This window comes from Poecile atricapillus, chromosome 27 (genome assembly GCF_030490865.1).
Source record: "Poecile atricapillus isolate bPoeAtr1 chromosome 27, bPoeAtr1.hap1, whole genome shotgun sequence".
NCBI lineage: Eukaryota > Metazoa > Chordata > Aves > Passeriformes > Paridae > Poecile > Poecile atricapillus.
In genome coordinates, this window is record NC_081275.1 from 4,377,393 (window position 1) to 4,400,707 (window position 23,315).

Below are 23,315 nucleotides of genomic sequence, written 5' to 3' on the forward strand. Positions count from 1 at the left end.
CAACACTTTAGAACTGAAATAGGGTAGATGTAGATGTGACATAAGAAAGAAGTTAATGATGTGTTGGGAAATGGAAAATGGTGTGTCCCATCATGGGAAGTATTCAGGATGAGTTTTAATGGAACTTTGAGTAAATGATATAGTGGCACAATACTGTTAGGAAGGGTTTGCCTGGCACCTGATGGGAAGTTGGAACCTGTGTCCTTGCAGTAACACATTCCCTGCATGGACCTCCAATGCAGTGCTGAGCTGAGTGAAAAACAATGAAAAGGTGTGTGAAGGAAGCAATAGTTAGCCACTGAACTGTTTATAGAAATTCCATTCTGATGCAAAGAGGCAGAGAAACTCACAACCCAGAGGGTCACTGGGTGCACACTGAGCCCACCCAATGCCAGCCTGTGTTGACAGCCAGTGCAAAACCAGTCCCAACAACCCCCTCCCACAAACACCCCTGGGACACCCTCTGTGCCTTGGGAGAGTGTCTGCAGGGCAAAGGATGACACAAAGGCACGGGCTGGGATGCAGCAGAATTTAATGAGTCAAAAGAGGGAAAAGAGGGGGATCCAGGTGGAGGCCACAGTGCAGGGAGCAGCTTCAGCAGGGGAAGCACCTCGTGCCACAGAGGCCACTGCCCAAGCCCGAGAGGCCAAAGCCCCCAGAGTTGATGGGCACTCCCTGAGAGCTGAGGATGCTGCCAACAGCAGCTGAGGTGGAGGATCCCACGGCGGTGTTCTGTGGGAAGGAGCTGAGGATGGGGCCGGGCAGGGTCACCACCACGGGCGAGGGCTGGATGGCCACGGTGGAGTCCTGGCACTGCCTGACACAGGGCTCGTTGCAGCTGTTGGCCAGCGGGGTGGGGCCACAGGGCTGGCAGGGCCGGCACGGGGTGTAGCAGGACATGTCTTGGGGCTGCAGATGCACCTGGAGAGAGGGCAAGGAAAAGTCATGAGAGGTGTTTGAAGAGCAACCCATCACCACACTGTGCAGCTGCCCTGTCAAGCCAAGATGGGAACAAGAGCTGGAGGTGTTGCACAAGCTTCTCCTTCCTTTTAGCCAAGAAGTTCCCTGCCAAGAACCAAGCCCAGAGTAATCCCACCTATCCCTTCACTCACTTCACTCAAGTCCCAAACTCTCCCTATGCACACTTTCTGTTCCTGTCCCTCGCCCATCATAAGCCGCTCCATGACCTGGCATAGAAGAAAGGGGCAGGTATGTGCAGAAAACTGAAGCAAGAAGAACAGAAGGAGTGAGTGGAGAAAAGTCTTCACTCTTACCTTGTTCTCAATGAGATGGAGATCAGAGGACTGGATGTGAGAGTGAGGAGAAGGACTGGCTTTTATACTTCTCCTGCATGGCCCCAGGGCCACAGTCACTGCACTAGGGCAGTAATTTTCCTACAGACTCATCACCCAAGCAAACTATCTTCCCTAACGCCACAAGCTGTACTTTTATTTCTGTCAACGCTGCCATTTCATTTCCTCATTTCTGACATTCCTGCTCATGCAGTTTTTCATGTGCCACAATGAGAAGATACCCTATGAAGAGTCATGCCAGTGAGTGCAGAAGTACAGAAGGGGTCCTGTGCAGGCAGATGTTGGCTTGGGACAGTGAAGTGCTGTCTGTAATTGCAGTGGGTGAGCTCCAAGTCAAGGATTGCCTGAGAAAAGCCAACCCATACAAGCAGAGGGTAGAAGGGATGCACAGGCCTCATCTACCTGGCCTGAGGCTTGTGTCAGCCTGTGGTGGGGGGCTCTCCTGAATGCTTTACAGAGTTAAAGGTTTGCAGAAAACATCTCCCCATCATCTGGGACACATCTCTGGGCTTCACATGACATGACTTCTTCTGGCATTAGCTCTCCTCATGCTTCCTTTCCCCTGACCCAAAGGCTGCCTCAGCCTGGAGCACAAATCAGCACCACTGGAGAAGCTGGAAACTTGCCCAACTCCCCAGTAAACAAGAGCTGGAAGGACCCAGTGGTATCACATGCCTGGGGATGCTCAGGGAGAGGACATGTTCAGAAGGGCCCTGTGTGCAAATCCAGCTCTCAAACCATACCAGGCAGGGCTGTACTTCCCTGCCCTGCAGACATGGAGGCACCTGGGGAGCATCCCAAGAAGGCAAGGGAATGCCTTTAGTAGGCAAATTTCCAGGAGGAGACTCTCTCTACCTGTCGGGAGTCACGGTCTAATTTTGGGTTGGCTGTGTTCTAGCCTTGTGACGTGCTGTGTGCAGGCCCATGACCCACACAAGCTGAACTCCTCTCCAGCAAGGGCAGCTCCATCCACGCCTCAGGAAAACCATCTTCAGTCACAGGGCTGTTCCTTGTACAGAGCTCCAGGCAGCTCAAACAGACATTGCCCTCAGCATGAACTTGTTACCATCACTCCCACAGCTCAGAGAGCTTTTGGGACAATCAACTGGTTTTGGAAAAGTCTCTTCGGCTAGTATGGTGCCAATGTGTGGGGCCAAAGTGTATGGTGATCTGAGGGAAACTGGGAAGAACGAGGCATTTACTGAACCTCCACACACCCCTACAAGAGTGAGGAAGGGATCCAACTCCATGAGGCATCTCAAGAATTCCTGGGGCTCAGGAGAGCAAAGTTATCTTCCCTCACAACTGCTGATGGCACACAGTGGTAACCCCAAAAGGCAGCCATGAGGGGGGACAACCTTGCCAAACAAACTGCCACATGAGAAGACTACAGGCTTGGTGGGAGATTATGCTCAGCTGCCTGCAAAGCGGGTAGAAAACAACCACAGCATATTTCTCCAGATAGGTGTCAGCTGTCTGCACAGACCCCTCCAGCACATGCAACTCATCTGCATGTACTGATGTGTCACTGCCCAGAAAACCCTTGGGTCTTTCATCTCAATGCTTGAAAGGATCCTTGGAGGCCTATTGGACACGTCAGAAATGAGGAAATGAAAATGGCAGCGTTGCTGGAAACAAAAGCACAACCTGTGGCGTTAGGGAGGATATTTTGCTTGGGAGGTGAGTCTGTAGGAAAATTACTGTCCTTGTGCAGTGACTGTGGGCCTGGGGCAGTGCAGGAGCAGTATAAAAGCAGGACCTTCTTTTCACTCTCTCATCCACTCTTTACAGCTCCATCACACCGGGAACAAGGTGAGTTTCAAAGACTTTTCTCTTGTTCTCCTCCCTGTCTTCCTTTTTTTCCTCTTCTGGGTTCTCTCTGTACATCTCTCTGTCATATTCTGGGGCCCTGAGAAGGTTTACTCTGGGAGAGGAAAGGATACACACAGTGGGGAAAGAAAAAGGTTCAGCCTTCGCAGAGAGGTCTCTGGAACCATGGCCTACTTGGGGTCCACCCTAAGTCTGCAATTCCTTCTGCGTTCTTCTGAGGGAAAGGAGACGCCTGTGGGCTCCTGGAGGAGTCCTTTACGATGAGGAAAAGGGTCTCCCTCATGTAGGAGAGTGACACATTACACTTCAAACATCCTTCATGCCTTGATTTTCCCTTCTCCTGCTGTCCAGGTGCATCTGCAGCCCCAAGACATGTCCTGCTACACCCCGTGCCAGCCCTGCCAGCCCTGCGGCCCCACCCCGCTGGCCAACAGCTGCAACGAGCCCTGTGTCAGGCAGTGCCAGGACTCCACCGTCATCATCGAACCCTCGCCCGTGGTGGTGACCCTGCCCGGCCCCATCCTCAGCTCCTTCCCACAGAACACCGCCGTGGGATCCTCCACCTCAGCTGCTGTTGGCAGCATCCTCAGCTCTCAGGGAGTGCCCATCAACTCTGGGGGCTTTGGCCTCTCGGGCTTGGGCAGTGGCCTCTGTGGCACGAGGTGCTTCCCCTGCTGAAGCTGCTCCCTGCACTGTGGCCTCCACCTGCATCCCCCTCTTTTGACTCATTAAATTCTGCTGCATCCCAGCCCATGCCTTTGTGTCATCCTTTGCCCTGCAGACACTCTCCCAAGGCAGAGAGGGTGTTCCAGGGGTGTTTGTGGGAGGGGATTATTGGGGCTGGTTTTGCACTGGCTGTCAACACAGGCTGGCACTGGGTGTGCTCAGTGTGCACCCAGTGACCCTCTGGGTTGTGAGTTTCTCTGCCTCTTGGGGTCAGGATAGGATTTCCCTGCCTTGTCCAAGGACAAACATCCACTCCGTCTGCACTTCTTTTCCTTTTCCTTGCTCAGCTCAACACAAGTACTCAGCAGTTGGAATCACAAAAGTCAAAGATCACAGGTTAAGATAGGAACAATTAACTGCAAACAGCAGTGAGATAAGAAAACAAAGAGTAACAGCTACAATAGTAATAATAAAAGCTACGAGACAAATAATTATTTACAGGAAAGTGAATCAATTCCATATGGTTTCACCCCTCAGGCTTTTTCCCACTGGAAGGAACAGCCTTCTTCCTGGGTGTGAGAGTCCCCTCTCCCTGTCTTGGTAAGGACATGAGTTGGTATCAATTAACATGTAGACCTTGCCCATGCCCCCTCCTGCTCACCTGGGCCATGACAATTACATCTGTAATAAATTATTGTTTGTATTAAAAATTCGAAGGTTATAACTAAGACAAATGTGTTTGCAATGACATAAAAATATGAAATGTAAAAGGCCTCTCCTTGCGGAGGGGGAGAACGGGATTCTCTCCGAAAAACCACTGATTGCCACCCACACCCAGATAACGAACTCAAGCAGGCCCATCAACTCGGACAAACAGACAGGACACGGATCATCAAGACGACAATGGAGCTGGCTCGAAAATTACCTGCCTCCGGACCCGAGCAACGCCCTGCAGATTCCGGTAGGGAACAATCTGATCGACAAAAGAAAGACAAGCCCCAAAAGATAGGCCTTGCCAGACCTGAACATCCCGGTGTTGAAAAGCAATCATTGGAACACAAAGGGGAAGGCTCCGTCGAGATTTCCATCAGCACCAACCCCGGATCACATTGATAACTCAGAATTAAAATACATACAGAGTCTCTTTGCATATGAGGAGACTCTGTCCGGACTCAAGTCAGGTCTATTCTTCCAAGCCAGGAAATCCATTCACCGAACAATCAAGAATACTCGGTGAATGGAGCCTGCTCGGAATTTTAGCCTGAGGACTTAAAAATCCTATAAAACCCCAAGCCTGAGAGCGCTCAAACGTGGATTTGGGAAACCTACACCTCGGGTGTAGGTCCTGTCCACCCAGCGCTGCGCTGATCATTTTTATTGTGGTTTTCCTCTCTGTTTTTTTCTATGTTGTTTATTAATAAATTTCTCTTTGATTTTATCCCAAATTTGCCTTTGCATTTATAACAGATCTTTAAGGCTTGTTAGTTCCCAGGTGTCCTTGACTAAAGGAGGCTGTAATTTCAGACCAGCACATCCTGCTGTCAGAACAGGGGTGACTGCCCTGACTGTGCCCTGGCACCAAGGGCTGTCACCAGCACCCTGGGCTGTGCGAGCAGGAGTGGAACCAGGAGATGGGTGGCAGCGATGATGCTGCTCTGCTCAGCACTCACCTGGTGCCGTGCCCTGTCCTGGGGACAGGCTGTAATGCAAGAACCACCAGGACCAAGTGGAGTGAGTATGGTGCAGGGTGGCCAGCATGGGGAGGAGGTGAGAGCACTTGGCTGGAGGAAAGAGGCTGAAGGCTCAGGGAGCATAGGGAAGGCCCATTGCTGAGTGTAGGGAAGAGAATGCTTTAGGGGAGACCAAAAATCATCTTTCTTCTCCTTAGTTCATTGAAGAGCATCGGGCCATGCTCTCCAGCCCCAGGTCAGTAGAGAAAATTAGAAAACAGAGCTACCTATTGCATGATTAAGAATATTTCAATTGAGCCTGAGTTAACAACCTGTGAACAACCATCACCTAAAATCCCCTCCCACCACCAGCCCTGAGCTACACCTCTCTTTCTGGGCACATTGGGAGAGGAATAAATGAGAGGAAAACGTAAACTGCGATGCAAAAGACCTTTAATGAGTCAAAACAGGAAATTTATGTCAATGCAAGCTGAGATGCCAATGCAGAGAGCACCAGGGACCAACAACAGCCTGTTGTTTTCCATGGTGTGTTTTCCAAGCAGGAGCCCACACAGGGGTGGAGCCAGCAGGTCCTCTCCAGGATGGCTGTGTGGGGCTCACAGCCCAGGGGAGCACAAGGGAGCAGGGACACAGGAGGGAAAGGAGAGAGAGGCAGAGGGCAGAGGCAGGGATGGGCTGTGCTTCCCAAGAGCCCAGGCTGGCCCTGTCCTTCTGCAGGTGCTGCTGGGCTTGCTCAGCCCCTCAGGAAGCAACAAGCCGGTGCTGGGTCCCCAGGGCGCTTCCATCCTGTGAGTCCCTGGCTTCCTTCCCCAGGGCCGTCACCAGCAGCTTCAGCAGGGGAAGCACCTCGTGCCACAGAGGCCACTGCCCAAGCCCGAGAGGCCAAAGCCCCCAGAGTTGATGGGCACTCCCTGAGAGCTGAGGATGCTGCCAACAGCAGCCGAGGTGGAGGATCCCACGGCGGTGTTCTGTGGGAAGGAGCTGAGGATGGGGCCAGGAAGGGTCACCACCACGGGCGAGGGTTCAATGATGACGGTGGAGTCCTGGCACTGCCTGACACAGGGCTCGTTGCAGCTGTTGGCCAGCGGGGTGGGGCCGCAGGGCTGGCAGGGCCGGCACGGGGTGTAGCAGGACATGTCTTGGGGCTGCAGATGCACCTGTGGGGCAGAGAGGACAGGAGGAAGCAGAGTTCAGAAAGGGCTGTGTCACAGCAATGTGTTGGGCCACCATGATGGAGAAAAGCAGAGAAGGAGAAGATAGCTGGAGGCTGCTTAGAGAGGCCCAGCAGCCTCACTGTTTGCTCAAGCCCCCAAGAATCTCCTGAAGAGTGACCGAGCCCAGGGACTTCCACACCTCAGCCAGAACTCAGGAGACATCTCAGACAAAACCCAGCCTCTCTCCATGCATGGCTTCTGCCCCTTCCCTCCCCCATAACAAGCTGTTGTTAAGAACCCAGATGGGATTAAAAGCAGAGAATGTGATCAAAAAGGCCAAAGGAGGAAGAAAAGAAAGGGCTTGAGACTCACCTTGATCCCAAGGAGATGGAGGTGAGAGGAGTGAATGAGAGAGCCAGAAGAAGGGCTCCCTTTTATACTGCTCCTGCACTGCCCCAGGCCCACAGGCACTGCACAAGGACAGTAATTTTCCAACACATTCACCTCCAAAGCAGAATCTCCTCCCTAACGCCACACGTTGTGGTTTGATTCCCATCAACGCTGCCGTTTCATTTCCTCATTTCTGACATGCTTGGTCTGTGTTGCAGCTCCTTTCACATGTGCCGTGCGAGGCCTGAGGACACCCGGGATGGGAGCGTGTCCGTGCAGCACAGGATGTGCCCCCATGCCGCAGGGTCCCGTGCAGGCAGGGGATGTTGGCTCGGGGCAGTGCCTTGCCATTGTTGGCAGCTGCCTCTGCAGGGACAGCCCCAGCTCTGCCCTGCCCCGCACAGAGCAGCAGAGCACACAAAGGCTCCTCTCCTCGCAGCACGTCCTGCCTGCTGCTCTCTCCTCCCTCTCACCTCACTCCAACGCCCACTGGACACTGCTTCTCCAGGGAAATGCTTTCCTCTCCCTTCCTCTTGATGCCCTTTGCTGATGCAGATCGTTTGCCAGCTGTTCTGAGTATTCCAGGGCTGGGGTTGGAAAGCCAGTGCCCACCTGGAGCTGAATCAGGAGAGTTTGTGGTGGGAAACAAAAAGATCTTCCACACAGGGCAACAGCAAAAGGGAGGCTTGAGCCAAGGCTGACTGGGGCAGCTTCACTGGGGGCAGGGGTACAGGAAAGGGGAAGGTTCTCCAAGGCTTCTGGGCCTTGGTCTTCACTGGCAACCTTTCCTGTCACAGGATGAGGCTCCTGATGTTCCTCCGAAAGTTGGGAATAGGGGAGTCTGGACTAGGTGTCCTCCCCAGAGCAGAGGAGGAGGATCAGCTGTAGGAACATTTAAACAGACTGGACCAATATAAGTGTGTGACCTGGTGATGGGCTCATGAGTTTTAGTGTCAAAGAAAGCATCTCTGAGCTCCCTTGGGCAGGTGCCAGCAGTCAGGAAATGCAGCTGAGGGCAGAGAGAAAGAGATGGTCAAGGAGGATACGAGTCGCAATGTACAGACCCAGGACTTCAAACACGCCAACTCTTCCACTTGCTCAGGCAGCTGGCAGGTCAGATGTGCCTGCACAGGCACCTGTGAAGAGCAAAAGGGATCAGAAGATCTGGCAGCTTCTTGGGGGCGTCTTGTGGTTCCAAGAAACATGAAAAGTCAAGACAAAAGACAAGAAAAGAGGAGGAGATGCTGATGGAGGGATGGAAGGGACACAAGGACTCATCTTCCTGGTCAAAGACACCTGGCTGGGGAGGAGAGCTCTCCTGGAGTGTCCGGAGCTGAAAGAAGGGGTTTCAGAAAACACCACCCCACTGCTTTGGACACATCCTGGGGTCCAAAGCTCTCTGGCTTCTGCAGGGCATTGGTATTTAAGTCCTTTCCAATGCTCCAAATGCCTCCTCAGCCTGGAGAGCAGCCCAGCACCATTGGAGTGGGAAGGAAACCTCCTCCATTTCCCCAAGCTGTGAGAGCTTTGGGGAAGCTGCAGTGCCACACGCTGGGGGAGGCTCAGGGAGGGAATGCACTCAGAAAAGCCCTGGGTACAAAACCTGCTCTCAAAATACACCAAGGACTGATGCACTTCCCTGCCCCACAGACATGGAGGCGGCTGGGACGCGTCCCAGGAGGGCAAGGGAATGTCTTCAGTAGGCAAATTTCCAGGGAGAGACTCTCCTTACCAGTGGCAAGTCACGCTCCAATTTTGGCTTGGCCTTGTGTCAGCCTTTTGGTGTGAGGCCAAGCCAGGGGTGTGTGGTGTCTGCAGGCCTGTCCAAGGCAGGGCTGAATTCCCCTCCAGCAAGGGCAGCTCCATCCTGGCCCTGGGAAAAAGGGATGCTTGGCAGCTCCCTCACATGTCACGTTTGTGTTCTCAGCACTGACAGCATGTATTGGAAAAGTGGCCTGTGCTTGTGTGTCATCCAGGTCAGGCTCCACATTGTGCAGCCAAAGGGCATCGTGGCTGCAGAGAGAGGGAGGAACAAGGAACGGTCCAGACACCCAACACCTCCTCCAGATATTGAGGAGGAACCCAGTGGCACAGGGCTCTGTTTGACACTTGATTCCTGCCTATGATCAGAGAATTATTGAATCACACAATCACAAGGACTGGCAAAGACCTCCAAGATCATTGAGACCAACCATTACTCACATGTTCTTGCAAGAAAAGTCATTTGGCTTCTCATCCCCTAACATGAAAGGGATCTTCATGACCTAGTGGGCATGTCAGAAACGAGGAAATTAAATGACAGTGTTGATGGAAACCAAAAGAGAGCCTGAGGCATTAGGAGGATATTTTGCTCTGGAGATGAGTCTGTAGGAAAATTGTTGCCCTGTGCAGTTACTGTGGGCCTGGGGTGGTGCAGGAGCACTATAAAAGTGCCTCCTTCTCCTCACTCTCTCATCCACTCTTCCTGTCTCCAGTCTCTTTGGGAATAAGGTGAGTTTGGAGCATTTCTCCACCTCCTTGTCCTCCTCTAAATGCATTTCTAAGCATGTTACTTGTCTTCAGCTGGGCACGGGAGGTCCTTTACATGGGTGAGGGAAGCAGGCAGAAGTCTGTGGCAGAGACAGACACTGGGGCTTGTCTCAGGTGTCTCCTAAGCTCATGGTGAGGTGGGGATCTCTGTGGACTTTTTCATGATTTCGGGAGCTTATGGCACAGAGAGCAAGAGGGTCATCCTCATGGTGGGGTGACAGGCTGACCCTCACCCACTCCGTGTGCTCTCATTCCCCCTTCCCTCTGTCCAGGTGCATCTGCAGCCCCAAGACATGTCCTGCTACACCCCGTGCCGGCCCTGCCAGCCCTGCGGCCCCACCCCGCTGGCCAACAGCTGCAACGAGCCCTGTGTCAGGCAGTGCCAGGACTCCACCGTGGCCATCCAGCCCTCGCCCGTGGTGGTGACCCTGCCCGGCCCCATCCTCAGCTCCTTCCCACAGAACACCGCTGTGGGATCCTCCACCTCAGCTGCTGTTGGCAGCATCCTCAGCTCTCAGGGAGTGCCCATCAACTCTGGGGGCTTTGGCCTCTCGGGCTTGGGCAGTGGCCTCTGTGGCACGAGGTGCCTCCCCTGCTGAAGCTGCTGGTGACGGCCCTGGGGAAGGAAGCCAGGGACTCACAGGATGGAAGCGCCCTGGGGACCCAGCACCGGCTTGTTGCTTCCTGAGGGGCTGAGCAAGCCCAGCAGCCCCTGCAGAAGGACAGGGCCAGCCTGGGCTCTTGGGAAGCACAGCCCATCCCTGCCTCTGCCCTCTGCCTCTCTCTCCTTTCCCTCCTGTGTCCCTGCTCCCTTGTGCTCCCCTGGGCTGTGAGCCCCACACAGCCATCCTGGGGAGGACCTGCTGGCTCCACCCCTGTGAGGGCTCCTGCTTGGAAAACACACCTTGGAAAACAACAGGCTGTTGTTTGTCCCTGGTGCTCTCTGCATTGGCATCTCAGCTTGCATTGACATAAATTTCCTGTTTTGACTCATTAAAGGTTATTTGCATCGCAGTTTACGTTTTCATCTCATTTATTCCTCTCCCAATGTGCCCAGAAAGAGAGGTGTAGCTCAGGGCTGGTGGTGGGAGGGGATTGCTGGGGATGGTTGTTCACAGGTTGTTAACTCAGGCTCAATTGAAATATTCTTAATCATGCAATAGGTAGCTCTGTTTTCTAATTCTCTCTACTGACCTGGGGCTGGAGAACATGGCCCGATGCTCTTCCATGAACATAAGGAGAAGAAAGATGATTTTTGTTCTCCCCTAAAGCATTCTCTTCCCTACACTCAGCAATGGGCCTTCCCTATGCTCCCTGAGCCTTCAGCCTCTTCCCTCCAGCCAAGTGCTCTCACCTCCTCCCCATGCTGGCCACCCTGCACCAAACTCACTCCACTTGATCCTGGTGGTTCTTGCATTACAGCCTGTCCCCAGCACAGGGCACGGCACCAGGTGAGTGCTGAGCAGAGCAGCATCATCGCTGCCACCCATCTCCTGGTTCCACTCCTGCTCGCACAGCCCAGGGTGCTGGTGACAGCCCTTGGTGTCTGTGAGCATCAGTGACACGGACAATGGTATTGGGTGCACCTTCAGAGCACTTTGTGTTGTGCTTTATTGGCCACAGGGGTATTTTGTCAAGGTGATGATCTTGGAGGTCTTTTCCAACCTTAATCATTTGTGACTCTCAGCAATTGCAAGAGCTGCACTAGATGGGAGGGTTTAAATCCACGGGGATCTTGGCAGACTTGAGGAATGGTCCCACATGGAACTCAGGAACTTCAGCAAAGCCAAGTACAAGGTCCTGACACTGCTTTGGGGCAGTCTCAGAAGTCAATAGGGACTGTGGGGTGGGTGGAAGGAGAGCTGCCCTGCAGAGAAGGGCTGCAACAATGGTCACACGGATGCATCACCCCTGCTCTGAAGGGCAGCTGGACCAGTTGAGGTTTCTCAGTCAGGAGAAGAGCAGCATCCGGGGGACCCTTTCAGTACATCTAGGGGCGGTGTGAGGAAGATGGAGAGAGACATTATGTCAAGTGATTGGACAAGGAGCAGGAGGTCAAACTGGAACTGGCTGGCTGGAGCTGACATACTGTCCATGGCAGCAGGCTTGGACTGAATGGTCCTTAAGACTCTCTTTCCACAAAACCCATTCTGTGATCCCACGATAACATGGGTCTGTGAGAAGGCAGCACAATGCACTGTGTCTCTCCCTTTCAGAAACCTTTCAGATCCGTGGGATCTGCTGGAGACTGATGGGAATCCAGTGCCTCTGTCTGCTCAGTAACACGTTCACTGCTGAGTACTTGTGTCACAGTGTTGAGCTGAGCAAGGGAAAGGAAAAGAAGAGCAAACAGAGTGGATGTTTCTTCCTAGACAAGGCAGGGAAATCCTATCCTGACCCCAAGAGGCAGAGAAACTCACAGCCCAGAGGGTCACTGGGTTCACAGTGATCACACCCAGTGCCAGCCTGTGGTGACAGCCAGTGCAAAACCAGCCCCAACAACCCCCTCCCACAAACACCCCTGGGACACCCTCTCTGCCTTGGGAGAGTGTCTGCAGGGCAAAGGATGACACAAAGGCACGGGCTGGGATGCAGCAGAATTTAATGAGTCAAAAGAGGGAAAAGAGGGGGATCCAGGTGGAGGCCACAGTGCAGGGAGCAGCTTCAGCAGGGGAGGCACCTCGTGCCACAGAGGCCACTGCCCAAGCCCGAGAGGCCAAAGCCCCCAGAGTTGATGGGCACTCCCTGAGAGCTGAGGATGTTGCCAACAGCGGCCGAGGTGGAGGATCCCACGGCGGTGTTCTGTGGGAAGGAGCTGAGGATGGGGCCGGGCAGGGTCACCACCACGGGCGAGGGCTGGATGGCCACGGTGGAGTCCTGGCACTGCCTGACACAGGGCTCGTTGCAGCTGTTGCCCAGCGGGGTGGGGCCGCAGGGCTGGCAGGGCTGGCACAGGGTGTAGCAGGACATGTCTTGGGGCTGCAGATGCACCTGGACAGAGGGAAGAGGAAAGTGAATCACACAGAGTGGGTAAGGATCTAACTCTCACCTCAACATGTGGGAGGGAAGGCGTGATCTGGGAATGAGAGCTGAAGGCTGTTTCTGGGGGCTCATGGGCTCTTTCACTCACACAAACCCCACCAGGAGCTCAAGCCCAGGGATGTCCTCAACCTGCCCAAAACTGGGGCAATACTTCTACTGAGACCCTGCAGTCACACACCTCCCACTCCTTTCCTCCTCTCACAAAAAGCATCTGCAAGATCTCACACAGGACAAAGTCACAGGTGTGTGCTGAGAACTCCCAGTGGAGAAGGATAAAATGGAGAATGGGCTTTAAACTCACCTTGTTCCAAAGAGATGGAGGTGAGTGAAATGAATGTGCAGGTGAGGAGAAGAGACTGCTTTTGTACAGCTCTTTTATTGCCCCAGGCCCATAGTCCTGCAGAAGGGCAATAATTTTTCAACAGACTCATGTTCAAAGAAATATATCCCACAAAGTGGCAGCGATTCACATTTTGTTTACATCTGCACTGCCATTTTATTTCCTCATTTCTGACATTCCTGCCCTGCATTGTAGGATCCTTTCATGTTCTGTGATGAGAAGCCAAAGGATATCCCAGGCAGAGCCATGTCAGTGAGGGCACATGACCCAAGTGCTGGATGAAGGGAGGGAATGTTGGTTTAGGGCAGTGAAAAGCAGCTCTTTGCAATACCCTTGTGGGAAGAGGCCCTATCTCACCCTGCACATGTCAGAGGGTATCCAAATAGTCCACTTTTTACAGACATTTCACTTGCTTCTCTCTTTTGCCTCTCTGTCTGCTCTCTGCAAGGGTCACAAGCTGTGGCATCTCCAGGCACCCTGGCTGTGCAAATGTTTCAGCTCCCTTTCTCTTGAAGCCCTTTGCTCTGGAATGGATGTTTACCAGGCGTTAGCATAGCCAAAGCCCACCTGGAATTGAATTGGGCAAAGCACATGGAGGGGAAATAAGAAGGTCTCCTGCAGACAGATCATCAATAAAGGGAGCCTTGAACACAGGCAGCCACAGTATTCAACATGGCAGCTTCCCTGAGGGCAGAGGGTACAGGAAAGTTGGACATCCTCTAATGTTCCTGTCCTTGGTTTTTACCATCAGGAATTGCTGTCAGGAACTGAAGTTTCTGGTACTCCTTGGAACAACTGGAACAGAAAAAACTTCCCCAAGCAGAACAGAATCTGATGGGGGAGCATTCAAAAACACTGGTCTCAAATGAGTGTATGTGAATTGATGTTATGTGTTCACTGGTGTCAGTACAAAGCCTTTCTCAACTCCCTTTGAGAGATTCGCTTTGGTCACAGTGACCACAGAATGCATCTGAGAAGTGGAAGAAAGCTAGTGAGTGTCATGTCTTCAAGAGAGGCATGAAAGAAGAGTCAGGGAATGACAGGCCAGTCAGACTTGTCTTGATATGGAAAGGTGAGAGAGAAAATCCCTACAAAATCCAACATGCACTGCTCAGGGAGGAGCTGTGCTCAGAAAGGCCCTGGATGCAAAATCAGCTTTCAAACTACACCAAGGACTGATGCACTTCCCTGCCTTGCAGACATGGAGGCAGCTGGGACGCGTCTCAGGAGGGCAAGGGAATGCCTTCAGTAGGCAAATTTCCAAAGTGAGACTCTCCTGAGCCATGGTGAGTCACGTTCTAATACTGGTGTCAGACCAAGCCAGTAGTGCGTGATGTCTGCAGGCTTTGTCCCAGGCAGGGCTGAATTCCCTTCCAGCAAGGGCAGCTCCATCCATAACTCTGGAAAATCTTCTTCAAGCACTGGGCTGTGCCCAGACCCACAGCTCCAGGCAGCCCAAAGGCCATTGCCCTCATCCTGACCTGCTTGGCAGCACTGCCACAGCTCAGGGTTCTCAGAATTGACAATGTGAGGCAGGATTTCTGTATCCCCCCAGGTCAGGGTGCAAAGGGTGCAGCCAAAGTGCATCATGGGGTGAAGAGAGGGTGAAGAGTAGGTACTGTTTCAAGAGTCAACACTTCCCTCAGGCAGTAAGAAAGCAAAGAACTCCACATGGGTCAACTTGAGACTTGATTCCTGCCCATACTGATGTGCTCCTGCACAAGAAATCCTTGGACTTCTCATCCCCTTACATGATAGAAGCCTCCATGACTTAGTGGGAATGACAGAAATGAGGAAATGAAATGGCAGCATAAATGGAAACCAAACCACAATCTGTGCCATTGGGTAGAATGTTTTGCTTTGAGGTGTGTCTGTAGGAAAATTACTGTCCTTGTGCAGTGACTGAAGGCCTGGGGCATTGCAGGAGAAGTATAAAAAAGGGCCCTTCTCACTCTCTCATTCACTCCTCTCACCTCCATCTCCTTGAGAACAAGGTGAGTCTGAAGTTTTTTCTCATCTTTCTCCTCTTTCCATGGGATTTCTCAGTCTACAGATGCTTTTTTGTCCTATATGGATTCTTGCCATATGGGAATAGGAAGAGGGCGAAGGTGTAACACGGGGAAAGGCTGACACTTGTCTGAGGTCAGAGGTGTTTCCAGAGTTATGGACTAGATATGGATCCTCCTTGGGTAGCTCTTGGCAAAGCTCTTCTGAGGACAAGAGAAGCCTGTGGGTCTCTATAAAACCCCCAAGGTTTATCTCCAGTTCAGGACTTTGGCCTCCCATTGTGGAGTGCAAGGCTGATCCTCACCACTTCTTGTGCTCTCATTCCCCCTTCCCTCTGTCCAGGTGCATCTGCAGCCCCAAGACATGTCCTGCTACACCCCGTGCCGGCCCTGCCAGCCCTGCGGCCCCACCCCGCTGGCCAACAGCTGCAACGAGCCCTGTGTCAGGCAGTGCCAGGACTCCACCGTGGCCATCCAGCCCTCGCCCGTGGTGGTGACCCTGCCCGGCCCCATCCTCAGCTCCTTCCCACAGAACACCGCCGTGGGATCCTCCACCTCGGCTGCTGTTGGCAGCATCCTCAGCTCTCAGGGAGTGCCCATCAACTCTGGGGGCTTTGGCCTCTCGGGCTTGGGCAGTGGCCTCTGTGGCACGAGGTGCCTCCCCTGCTGAAGCTGCTCCCTGCACTGTGGCCTCCACCTGGATCCCCCTCTTTTCCCTCTTTTGACTCATTAAATTCTGCTGCATCCCAGCCCGTGCCTTTGTGTCATCCTTTGCCCTGCAGACACTCTCCCAAGGCAGAGAGGGTGTCCCAGGGGTGTTTGTGGGAGGGGGTTGTTGGGGCTGGTTTTGCACTGGCTGTCACCACAGGCTGGCACTGGGTGTGATCACTGTGAACCCAGTGACCCTCTGGGCTGTGAGTTTCTCGGCCTCTTGGGGTCAGGATAGGATTTCCCTGCAGTGTCCAGGGACAAACATCCACTCTGTTTGCTCTTCTTTTCCTTTCCCTTGCTCAGCTCAACACTGTGACACAAGTACTCAGCAGTGAACGTGTTACTGAGCAGACAGAGGCACTGGATTCCCATCAGTCTCCAGCAGATCCCACGGATCTGAAAGGTTTCTGAAAGGGAGAGACACAGTGCATTGTGCTGCCTTCTCACAGACCCATGTTATCATGGGATCACAGAATGGGTTTTGTGGAAAGAGAGTCTTAAGGACCATTCAGTCCAAGCCTGCTGCCATGGACAGTATGTCAGCTCCAGCCAGCCAGTTCCAGTTTGACCTCCTGCTCCTTGTCCAATCACTTGACATAATGTCTCTCTCCATCTTCCTCACACCGCCCCTAGATGTACTGAAAGGGTCCCCCGGATGCTGCTCTTCTCCTGACTGAGAAACCTCAACTGGTCCAGCTGCCCTTCAGAGCAGGGGTGATGCATCCGTGTGACCATTGTTGCAGCCCTTCTCTGCAGGGCAGCTCTCCTTCCACCCACCCCACAGTCCCTACTGACTTCTGAGACTGCCCCAAAGCAGTGCCAGGACCTTGTACTTGGCTTTGCTGAAGTTCCTGAGTTCCATGTGGGACCATTCCTCAAGTCTGCCAAGATCCCCGTGGATTTAAACCCTCCCATCTAGTGCAGCTCTTGCAATTGCTGAGAGTCACAAATGATTAAGGTTGGAAAAGACCTCCAAGATCATCACCTTGACAAAATACCCCTGTGGCCAATAAAGCACATCACAAAGTGCTCTGAGGGTGCACCCAATACCATTGTCCGTGTCACTGATGCTCACAGACACCAAGGGCTGTCACCAGCACCCTGGGCTGTGCGAGCAGGAGTGGAACCAGGAGATGGGTGGCAGCGATGATGCTGCTCTGCTCAGCACTCACCTGGTGCCGTGCCCTGTGCTGGGGACAGGCTGTAATGCAAGAACCACCAGGACCAAGTGGAGTGAGTTTGGTGCAGGGTGGCCAGCATGGGGAGGAGGTGAGAGCACTTGGCTGGAGGGAAGAGGCTGAAGGCTCAGGGAGTGTAGGGAAGGCCCATTGCTGAGTGTAGGGAAGAGAATGCTTTAGGTGAGACCAAAAATCATCTTTCTTGTCCTTATGTTCATGGAAGAGCATCGGGCCATGCTCTCCAGCCCCAGGTCAGTAGAGAAAATTAGAAAACAGAGCTACCTATTGCATGATTAAAAATATTTCAATTGAGCTGAGTTAACAACCTGTGAACAACCATCCCCAGCAATCCCCTCCCACCACCAGCCCTGAGCTACACCTCTCTTTCTGGGCACATTGGGAGAGGAATAAATGAGATGAAAACGTAAACTGCGATGCAAAAGAACTTTAATGAATCAAAACAGGAAATTTATGTCAATGCAAGCTGAGATGCCAATGTAGAGAGCACCAGGGACCAACAACAGCCTGTTGTTTTCCATGGTGTGTTTTCCAAGCAGGAGCCCTCACAGGGGTGGAGCCAGCAGGTCCTCCCCAGGATGGCTGTGTGGGGCTCACAGCCCAGGGGAGCACAAGGGAGCAGGGACACAGGAGGGAAAGGAGAGAGAGGCAGAGGGCAGAGGCAGGGATGGGCTGTGCTTCCCAAGAGCCCAGGCTGGCCCTGTCCTTCTTCAGGGGCTGCTGGGCTTGCTCAGCCCCTCAGGAAGCAACAAGCCGGTGCTGGGTCCCCAGGGCGCTTCCATCCTGTGAGTCCCTGGCTTCCTTCCCCAGGGCCGTCACCAGCAGCTTCAGCAGGGGAGGCACCTCGTGCCACAGAGGCCACTGCCCAAGCCCGAGAGGCCAAAGCCCCCAGAGTTGATGGGCACTCCCTGAGAGCTGAGGATGCTGCCAACAGCAGCCGAGGTGGAGGATCCCACCACGGTGTTCTGTGGGAAGGAGCTGAGGATGGGGCCGGGCAGGGTCACCACCACGGGCGAGGGTTCGATGATGACGGTGGAGTCCTGGCACTGCCTGACACAGGGCTCGTTGCAGCTGTTGGCCAGCGGGGTGGGGCCGCAGGGCTGGCAGGGCCGGCACGGGGTGTAGCAGGACATGTCTTGGGGCTGCAGATGCACCTGGCACAGAGGGAAGGGGGAATGAGAGCACACGGAGTGGGTGAGGGTCAGCCTGTCACCCCACCATGAGGATGACCCTCTTGCTCTCTGTGCCATAAGCTCCCGAAATCATGAAAAAGTCCACAGAGATCCCCACCTCACCATGAGCTTAGGAGACACCTGAGACAAGCCCCAGTGTCTGTCTCTGCCACAGACTTCTGCCTGCTTCCCTCACCCATGTAAAGGACCTCCCGTGCCCAGCTGAAGACAAGTAACATGCTTAGAAATGCATTTAGAGGAGGACAAGGAGGTGGAGAAATGCTCCAAACTCACCTTATTCCCAAAGAGACTGGAGACAGGAAGAGTGGATGAGAGAGTGAGGAGAAGGAGGCACTTTTATAGTGCTCCTGCACCACCCCAGGCCCACAGTAACTGCACAGGGCAACAATTTTCCTACAGACTCATCTCCAGAGCAAAATATCCTCCTAATGCCTCAGGCTCTCTTTTGGTTTCCATCAACACTGTCATTTAATTTCCTCGTTTCTGACATGCCCACTAGGTCATGAAGATCCCTTTCATGTTAGGGGATGAGAAGCCAAATGACTTTTCTTGCAAGAACATGTGAGTAATGGTTGGTCTCAATGATCTTGGAGGTCTTTGCCAGTCCTTGTGATTGTGTGATTCAATAATTCTCTGATCATAGGCAGGAATCAAGTGTCAAACAGAGCCCTGTGCCACTGGGTTCCTCCTCAATATCTGGAGGAGGTGTTGGGTGTCTGGACCGTTCCTTGTTCCTCCCTCTCTCTGCAGCCACGATGCCCTTTGGCTGCACAATGTGGAGCCTGACCTGGATGACACACAAGCACAGGCCACTTTTCCAATACATGCTGTCAGTGCTGAGAACACAAACGTGACATGTGAGGGAGCTGCCAAGCATCCCTTTTTCCCAGGGCCAGGATGGAGCTGCCCTTGCTGGAGGGGAATTCAGCCCTGCCTTGGACAGGCCTGCAGACACCACACACCCCTGGCTTGGCCTCACACCAAAAGGCTGACACAAGGCCAAGCCAAAATTGGAGCGTGACTTGCCACTGGTAAGGAGAGTCTCTCCCTGGAAATTTGCCTACTGAAGACATTCCCTTGCCCTCCTGGGACGCGTCCCAGCCGCCTCCATGTCTGTGGGGCAGGGAAGTGCATCAGTCCTTGGTGTATTTTGAGAGCAGGTTTTGTACCCAGGGCTTTTCTGAGTGCATTCCCTCCCTGAGCCTCCCCCAGCGTGTGGCACTGCAGCTTCCCCAAAGCTCTCACAGCTTGGGGAAATGGAGGAGGTTTCCTTCCCACTCCAATGGTGCTGGGCTGCTCTCCAGGCTGAGGAGGCATTTGGAGCATTGGAAAGGACTTAAATCCCAATGTCCTGCAGAAGCCAGAGAGCTTTGGACCCCAGGATGTGTCCAAAGCAGTGGGGTGGTGTTTTCTGAAACCCCTTCTTTCAGCTCCTGACACTGCAGGAGAGCTCTCCTCCCCAGCCAGGTGTCTTTGACCAGGAAGATGAGTCCTTGTGTCCATTCTGTCCCTCCATCAGCATCTCCTCCTCTTTTCTTGTCTTTTGCCTTGACTTTTCATGTTTCTTGGAACCACAAGATGCCCCCAAGAAGCTGCCAGATCTTCTGATCCCTTTTGCTCTTCACAGGTGCCTGTGCAGGCACATCTGACCTGCCAGCTGCCTGAGCAAGTGGAAGAGTTGGCGTGTTTGAAGTCCTGGGTCTGTACATTGCGACTCGTATCCTCCTTGACCATCTCTTTCTCTCTGCCCTCAGCTGCATTTCCTGACTGCTGGCACCTGCCCAAGGGAGCTCAGAGATGCTTTCTTTGACACTAAAACTCATGAGCCCATCACCAGGTCACACACTTATATTGGTCCAGTCTGTTTAAATGTTCCTACAGCTGATCCTCCTTCTCTGCTCTGGGGAGGACACCTAGTCCAGACTCCCCTATTCCCAACTTTCGGAGGAACATCAGGAGCCTCATCCTGTGACAGGAAAGGTTGCCAGTGAAGACCAAGGCCCAGAAGCCTTGGAGAACCTTCCCCTTTCCTGTACCCCTGCCCCCAGTGAAGCTGCCCCAGTCAGCCTTGGCTCAAGCCTCCCTTTTGCTGTTGCCCTGTGTGGAAGATCTTTTTGTTTCCCACCACAAACTCTCCTGATTCAGCTCCAGGTGGGCACTGGCTTTCCAACCCCAGCCCTGGAATACTCAGAACAGCTGGCAAACGATCTGCATCAGCAAAGGGCATCAAGAGGAAGGGAGAGGAAAGCATTTCCCTGGAGAAGCAGTGTCCAGTGGGCGTTGGAGTGAGGTGAGAGGGAGGAGAGAGCAGCAGGCAGGACGTGCTGTGAGGAGAGGAGCCTTTGTGTGCTCTGCTGCTCTGTGTGGGGCAGGGCAGAGCTGGGGCTGTCCCTGCAGAGGCAGCTGCCAACAATGGCAAGGCACTGCCCCGAGCCAACATCCCCTGCCTGCACGGGACCCTGCGGCATGGGGGCACATCCTGTGCTGCACGGACACGCTCCCATCCCGGGTGTCCTCAGGCCTCGCACGGCACACGTGAAAGGAGCTGCAACACAGACCAAGCATGTCAGAAATGAGGAAATGAAACGGCAGCGTTGATGGGAATCAAACCACAACGTGTGGCGTTAGGGAGGAGATTCTGCTTTGGAGGTGAATGTGTTGGAAAATTACTGTCCTTGTGCAGTGCCTGTGGGCCTGGGGCAGTGCAGGAACAGTATAAAAGGGAGCCCTTCTCCTGGCTCTCTCATTCACTCCTCTCACCTCCATCTCCTTGGGATCAAGGTGAGTCTCAAGCCCTTTCTTTTCTTCCTCCTTTGGTCTTTTTGATCACATTCTCTGCTTTTAATCCCATCTGGGTTCTTGACAACAGCTTGTTATGGGGGAGGGAAGGGGCAGAAGCCTTGCATGGAGAGAGGCTGGGTTTTGTCTGAGATGTCTCCTGAGTTCTGGCTGAGGTGTGGAAGTCCCTGGGCTCGGTCACTCTTCAGGAAATTCTTGGGGGCTTGAGCAAACAGTGAGGCTGCTGGGCCTCTCTAAGCAGCCTCCAACTATCTTCTCCTTCTCTGCTTTTCTCCATCATGGTGGCCCAACACACTGCTGTGACACAGCCCTTTCTGAGCTCTGCTTCCTCTTGTCCTCTCTGCCCCACAGGTGCATCTGCAGCCCCAAGACATGTCCTGCTACACCCCGTGCCGGCCCTGCCAGCCCTGCGGCCCCACCCCGCTGGCCAACAGCTGCAACGAGCCCTGTGTCAGGCAGTGCCAGGACTCCACCGTCATCATCGAACCCTCGCCCGTGGTGGTGACCCTGCCCGGCCCCATCCTCAGCTCCTTCCCACAGAACACCGCCGTGGGATCCTCCACCTCAGCTGCTGTTGGCAGCATCCTCAGCTCTCAGGGAGTGCCCATCAACTCTGGGGGCTTTGGCCTCTCGGGCTTGGGCAGTGGCCTCTGTGGCACGAGGTGCCTCCCCTGCTGAAGCTGCTGGTGACGGCCCTGGGGAAGGAAGCCAGGGACTCACAGGATGGAAGCACCCTGGGGACCCAGCACCGGCTTGTTGCTTCCTGAGGGGCTGAGCAAGCCCAGCAGCACCTGCAGAAGGACAGGGCCAGCCTGGGCTCTTGGGAAGCACAGCCCATCCCTGCCTCTGCCCTCTGCCTCTCTCTCCTTTCCCTCCTGTGTCCCTGCTCCCTTGTGCTCCCCTGGGCTGTGAGTCCCACACAGCCATCCTGGGGAGAACCTGCTGGCCCTGCTCCCTCTCTGGATCAGGCCCATGGACACCTGCTGGGATCTCTGCCACAGCCATGGGACATAAATTTGCATCTGGCCCTGGTGCTTCCTGCATTGGATTCCTCTTTTGGATTGAGCTGTTTATCTCTTCTGTTGCATTAAATTTATTTTGCATCCCAGCCCAGCCTGTGTGTCATTCTTTCCCCTACAGGGATGATTCCAAGATGTCCAAGCAGAGCAGTGTTGACCAGGGGTGGTTCTATGAGGGTATTTCAGGGATATTTATGCTGTGATTGTTCACACAATGATTGTTAACTCTCCATGCAGTGTCCCTGCCTCTGTGGACACTCCAGGCACACACTGTCAGGAAGAAGGCTGTTTCTCTGGGAAGGTTAGCAGTACATGGGGCGTATGGAGAGCTTTCATTATTCCCAGTAAGAAGGATGGAACAGTGTGCTGAGCACTTTTCAACCTTTGCAAGTCAGTAAACCACCACTGCAGATCATGTGTGCAGGGAGACACAATCATTTGGCAGATTTAATCCATTTTAGGCTTCTGGAAACAGTTTTTCACATATTTTTGCAGACAGGACTGGAAGAGGCAAGCTTCTCTGTGCTTGAAAATGTCTTTTGTTAGTATTTACACTCAAGAGAAGCCTACACTGCTCTTCTGATGTACATTTATTATTCTATAAACACTATCTCTTATACCTTTAGATGATTTTGCTCTTGCTGCTACCAGAGAGAACTGGTAAGCCTTCAGTCACCTGCTGGAATTATATTAGGCAAATTTCTGGCTACTGCCAGAAAAACCTTGTCCTGTGACTCCTAACTAGAACAGTGGGAAACCTTCTAGTGTATCTTCTGCCCCTAAAGGAAGTCAGGGGATTGAATGTCAGTGCCTTTTGCTGACATGTGTATGAGACTTCTCCTTTGAAGTCAGTTCCAAAGGAGGGTCCTTGCCCTGAGGAGAGGGGGGCTGTGAGTCTGGATCGTCCAGGGAGGAGAAGAAACAACTGGAGCACAAGTCTGATGAGAAGAAGCTGAGGGAGCTGGAGGGACTCAGCCTGGAGAAAAGGAGGCTCGGGGGGACCTTCTCACTCTCCATGACTCCCTGACAGGAGGGTGGAGCCAGGTGGGGCTCAGGCTCTGCTCCAAGGGAACAAGGGACAAAGTGAGTGCAAATAGCCTGAAGTTGTGCCCGGAGCGGTTTTAGGTTGGCTATTCAGGAAAAAAATCTTCACTGAAAGGGTGGTAAGACGTTGGGAACATGCTGCCCAGGGCAGTGCTGGAGCCATTATCCCTGGAAGTGTTCAAAGAACATGTAGATGTGGTACTTGGGGACACGGATGGCTTCGGCACTGCTGGGGGGAATGGTTGGACCTGATGATCTTAGAGGGATTTTCCAACCTTGACGATACTGTGATTCTATGGAGCAGAGGCAGAATGATGGGCACAAGCCTTGGTTTCCCAAAGCAGAGTCTCAGGCATCAGATTTATAAAAGCAAATAACTTAATAGAGCAGTG

At 53.4% G+C, this 23,315-nt stretch overlaps 8 protein-coding genes across 8 annotated transcripts; 4 read left to right on the top strand and 4 right to left on the bottom strand.

Annotated features, from left to right (window-relative positions):
• Window positions 1-530: 530 nt before the first annotated feature.
• LOC131588909 (feather keratin 1-like) lies at window positions 531-1,027 on the bottom strand. The gene has a single exon (XM_058857964.1). The coding sequence runs from the start codon at window positions 970-972 to the stop codon at window positions 595-597; it is 378 nt and encodes a 125-aa protein (XP_058713947.1). The 5' UTR covers window positions 973-1,027; the 3' UTR covers window positions 531-594.
• Window positions 1,028-2,447: 1,420 nt separating this feature from the next.
• LOC131588744 (uncharacterized) lies at window positions 2,448-3,876 on the top strand. The gene is made up of 3 exons (XM_058857653.1): window positions 2,448-2,637; window positions 3,028-3,125; window positions 3,495-3,876. The coding sequence occupies exons 1-3, from the start codon at window positions 2,448-2,450 to the stop codon at window positions 3,819-3,821; spliced, it is 615 nt and encodes a 204-aa protein (XP_058713636.1). The 3' UTR covers window positions 3,822-3,876.
• Window positions 3,877-6,229: 2,353 nt separating this feature from the next.
• Window positions 6,230-7,159, bottom strand: LOC131589018 (feather keratin 1-like). Its single transcript, XM_058858117.1, has one exon. It carries the CDS (start codon window positions 6,634-6,636, stop codon window positions 6,331-6,333), a length of 306 nt encoding a protein of 101 aa, XP_058714100.1. The 5' UTR covers window positions 6,637-7,159; the 3' UTR covers window positions 6,230-6,330.
• A 2,178-nt stretch (window positions 7,160-9,337) lies between these two features.
• On the top strand, window positions 9,338-10,566 carry LOC131589017 (feather keratin 1-like). The gene is made up of 2 exons (XM_058858116.1): window positions 9,338-9,534; window positions 9,846-10,566. Exon 2 carries the CDS (start codon window positions 9,867-9,869, stop codon window positions 10,170-10,172), a length of 306 nt encoding a protein of 101 aa, XP_058714099.1. The 5' UTR covers window positions 9,338-9,534; window positions 9,846-9,866; the 3' UTR covers window positions 10,173-10,566.
• A 1,671-nt stretch (window positions 10,567-12,237) lies between these two features.
• Window positions 12,238-12,561, bottom strand: LOC131588921 (feather keratin 1-like). Its single transcript, XM_058857989.1, has one exon. The coding sequence runs from the start codon at window positions 12,541-12,543 to the stop codon at window positions 12,238-12,240; it is 306 nt and encodes a 101-aa protein (XP_058713972.1). The 5' UTR covers window positions 12,544-12,561.
• A 369-nt stretch (window positions 12,562-12,930) lies between these two features.
• LOC131588745 (feather keratin 1-like) lies at window positions 12,931-15,695 on the top strand. Its single transcript, XM_058857654.1, has 3 exons — window positions 12,931-12,936; window positions 14,833-14,949; window positions 15,305-15,695. The coding sequence occupies exons 1-3, from the start codon at window positions 12,931-12,933 to the stop codon at window positions 15,629-15,631; spliced, it is 450 nt and encodes a 149-aa protein (XP_058713637.1). The 3' UTR covers window positions 15,632-15,695.
• Window positions 15,696-17,361: 1,666 nt separating this feature from the next.
• On the bottom strand, window positions 17,362-18,504 carry LOC131588907 (feather keratin Cos1-1/Cos1-3/Cos2-1-like). Its single transcript, XM_058857961.1, has 2 exons — window positions 18,335-18,504; window positions 17,362-18,022 (listed from the first exon to the last, which is right to left on the bottom strand). The coding sequence occupies exon 2, from the start codon at window positions 17,999-18,001 to the stop codon at window positions 17,696-17,698; it is 306 nt and encodes a 101-aa protein (XP_058713944.1). The 5' UTR covers window positions 18,002-18,022; window positions 18,335-18,504; the 3' UTR covers window positions 17,362-17,695.
• Window positions 18,505-20,728: 2,224 nt separating this feature from the next.
• Window positions 20,729-21,962, top strand: LOC131588902 (beta-keratin-related protein-like). Its single transcript, XM_058857955.1, is given in 3 exon segments — window positions 20,729-20,842; window positions 21,212-21,425; window positions 21,428-21,962. Coding segments are annotated over 2 exon segments (393 nt in total). The 5' UTR covers window positions 20,729-20,842; window positions 21,212-21,232; the 3' UTR covers window positions 21,628-21,962.
• Window positions 21,963-23,315: the final 1,353 nt, after the last annotated feature.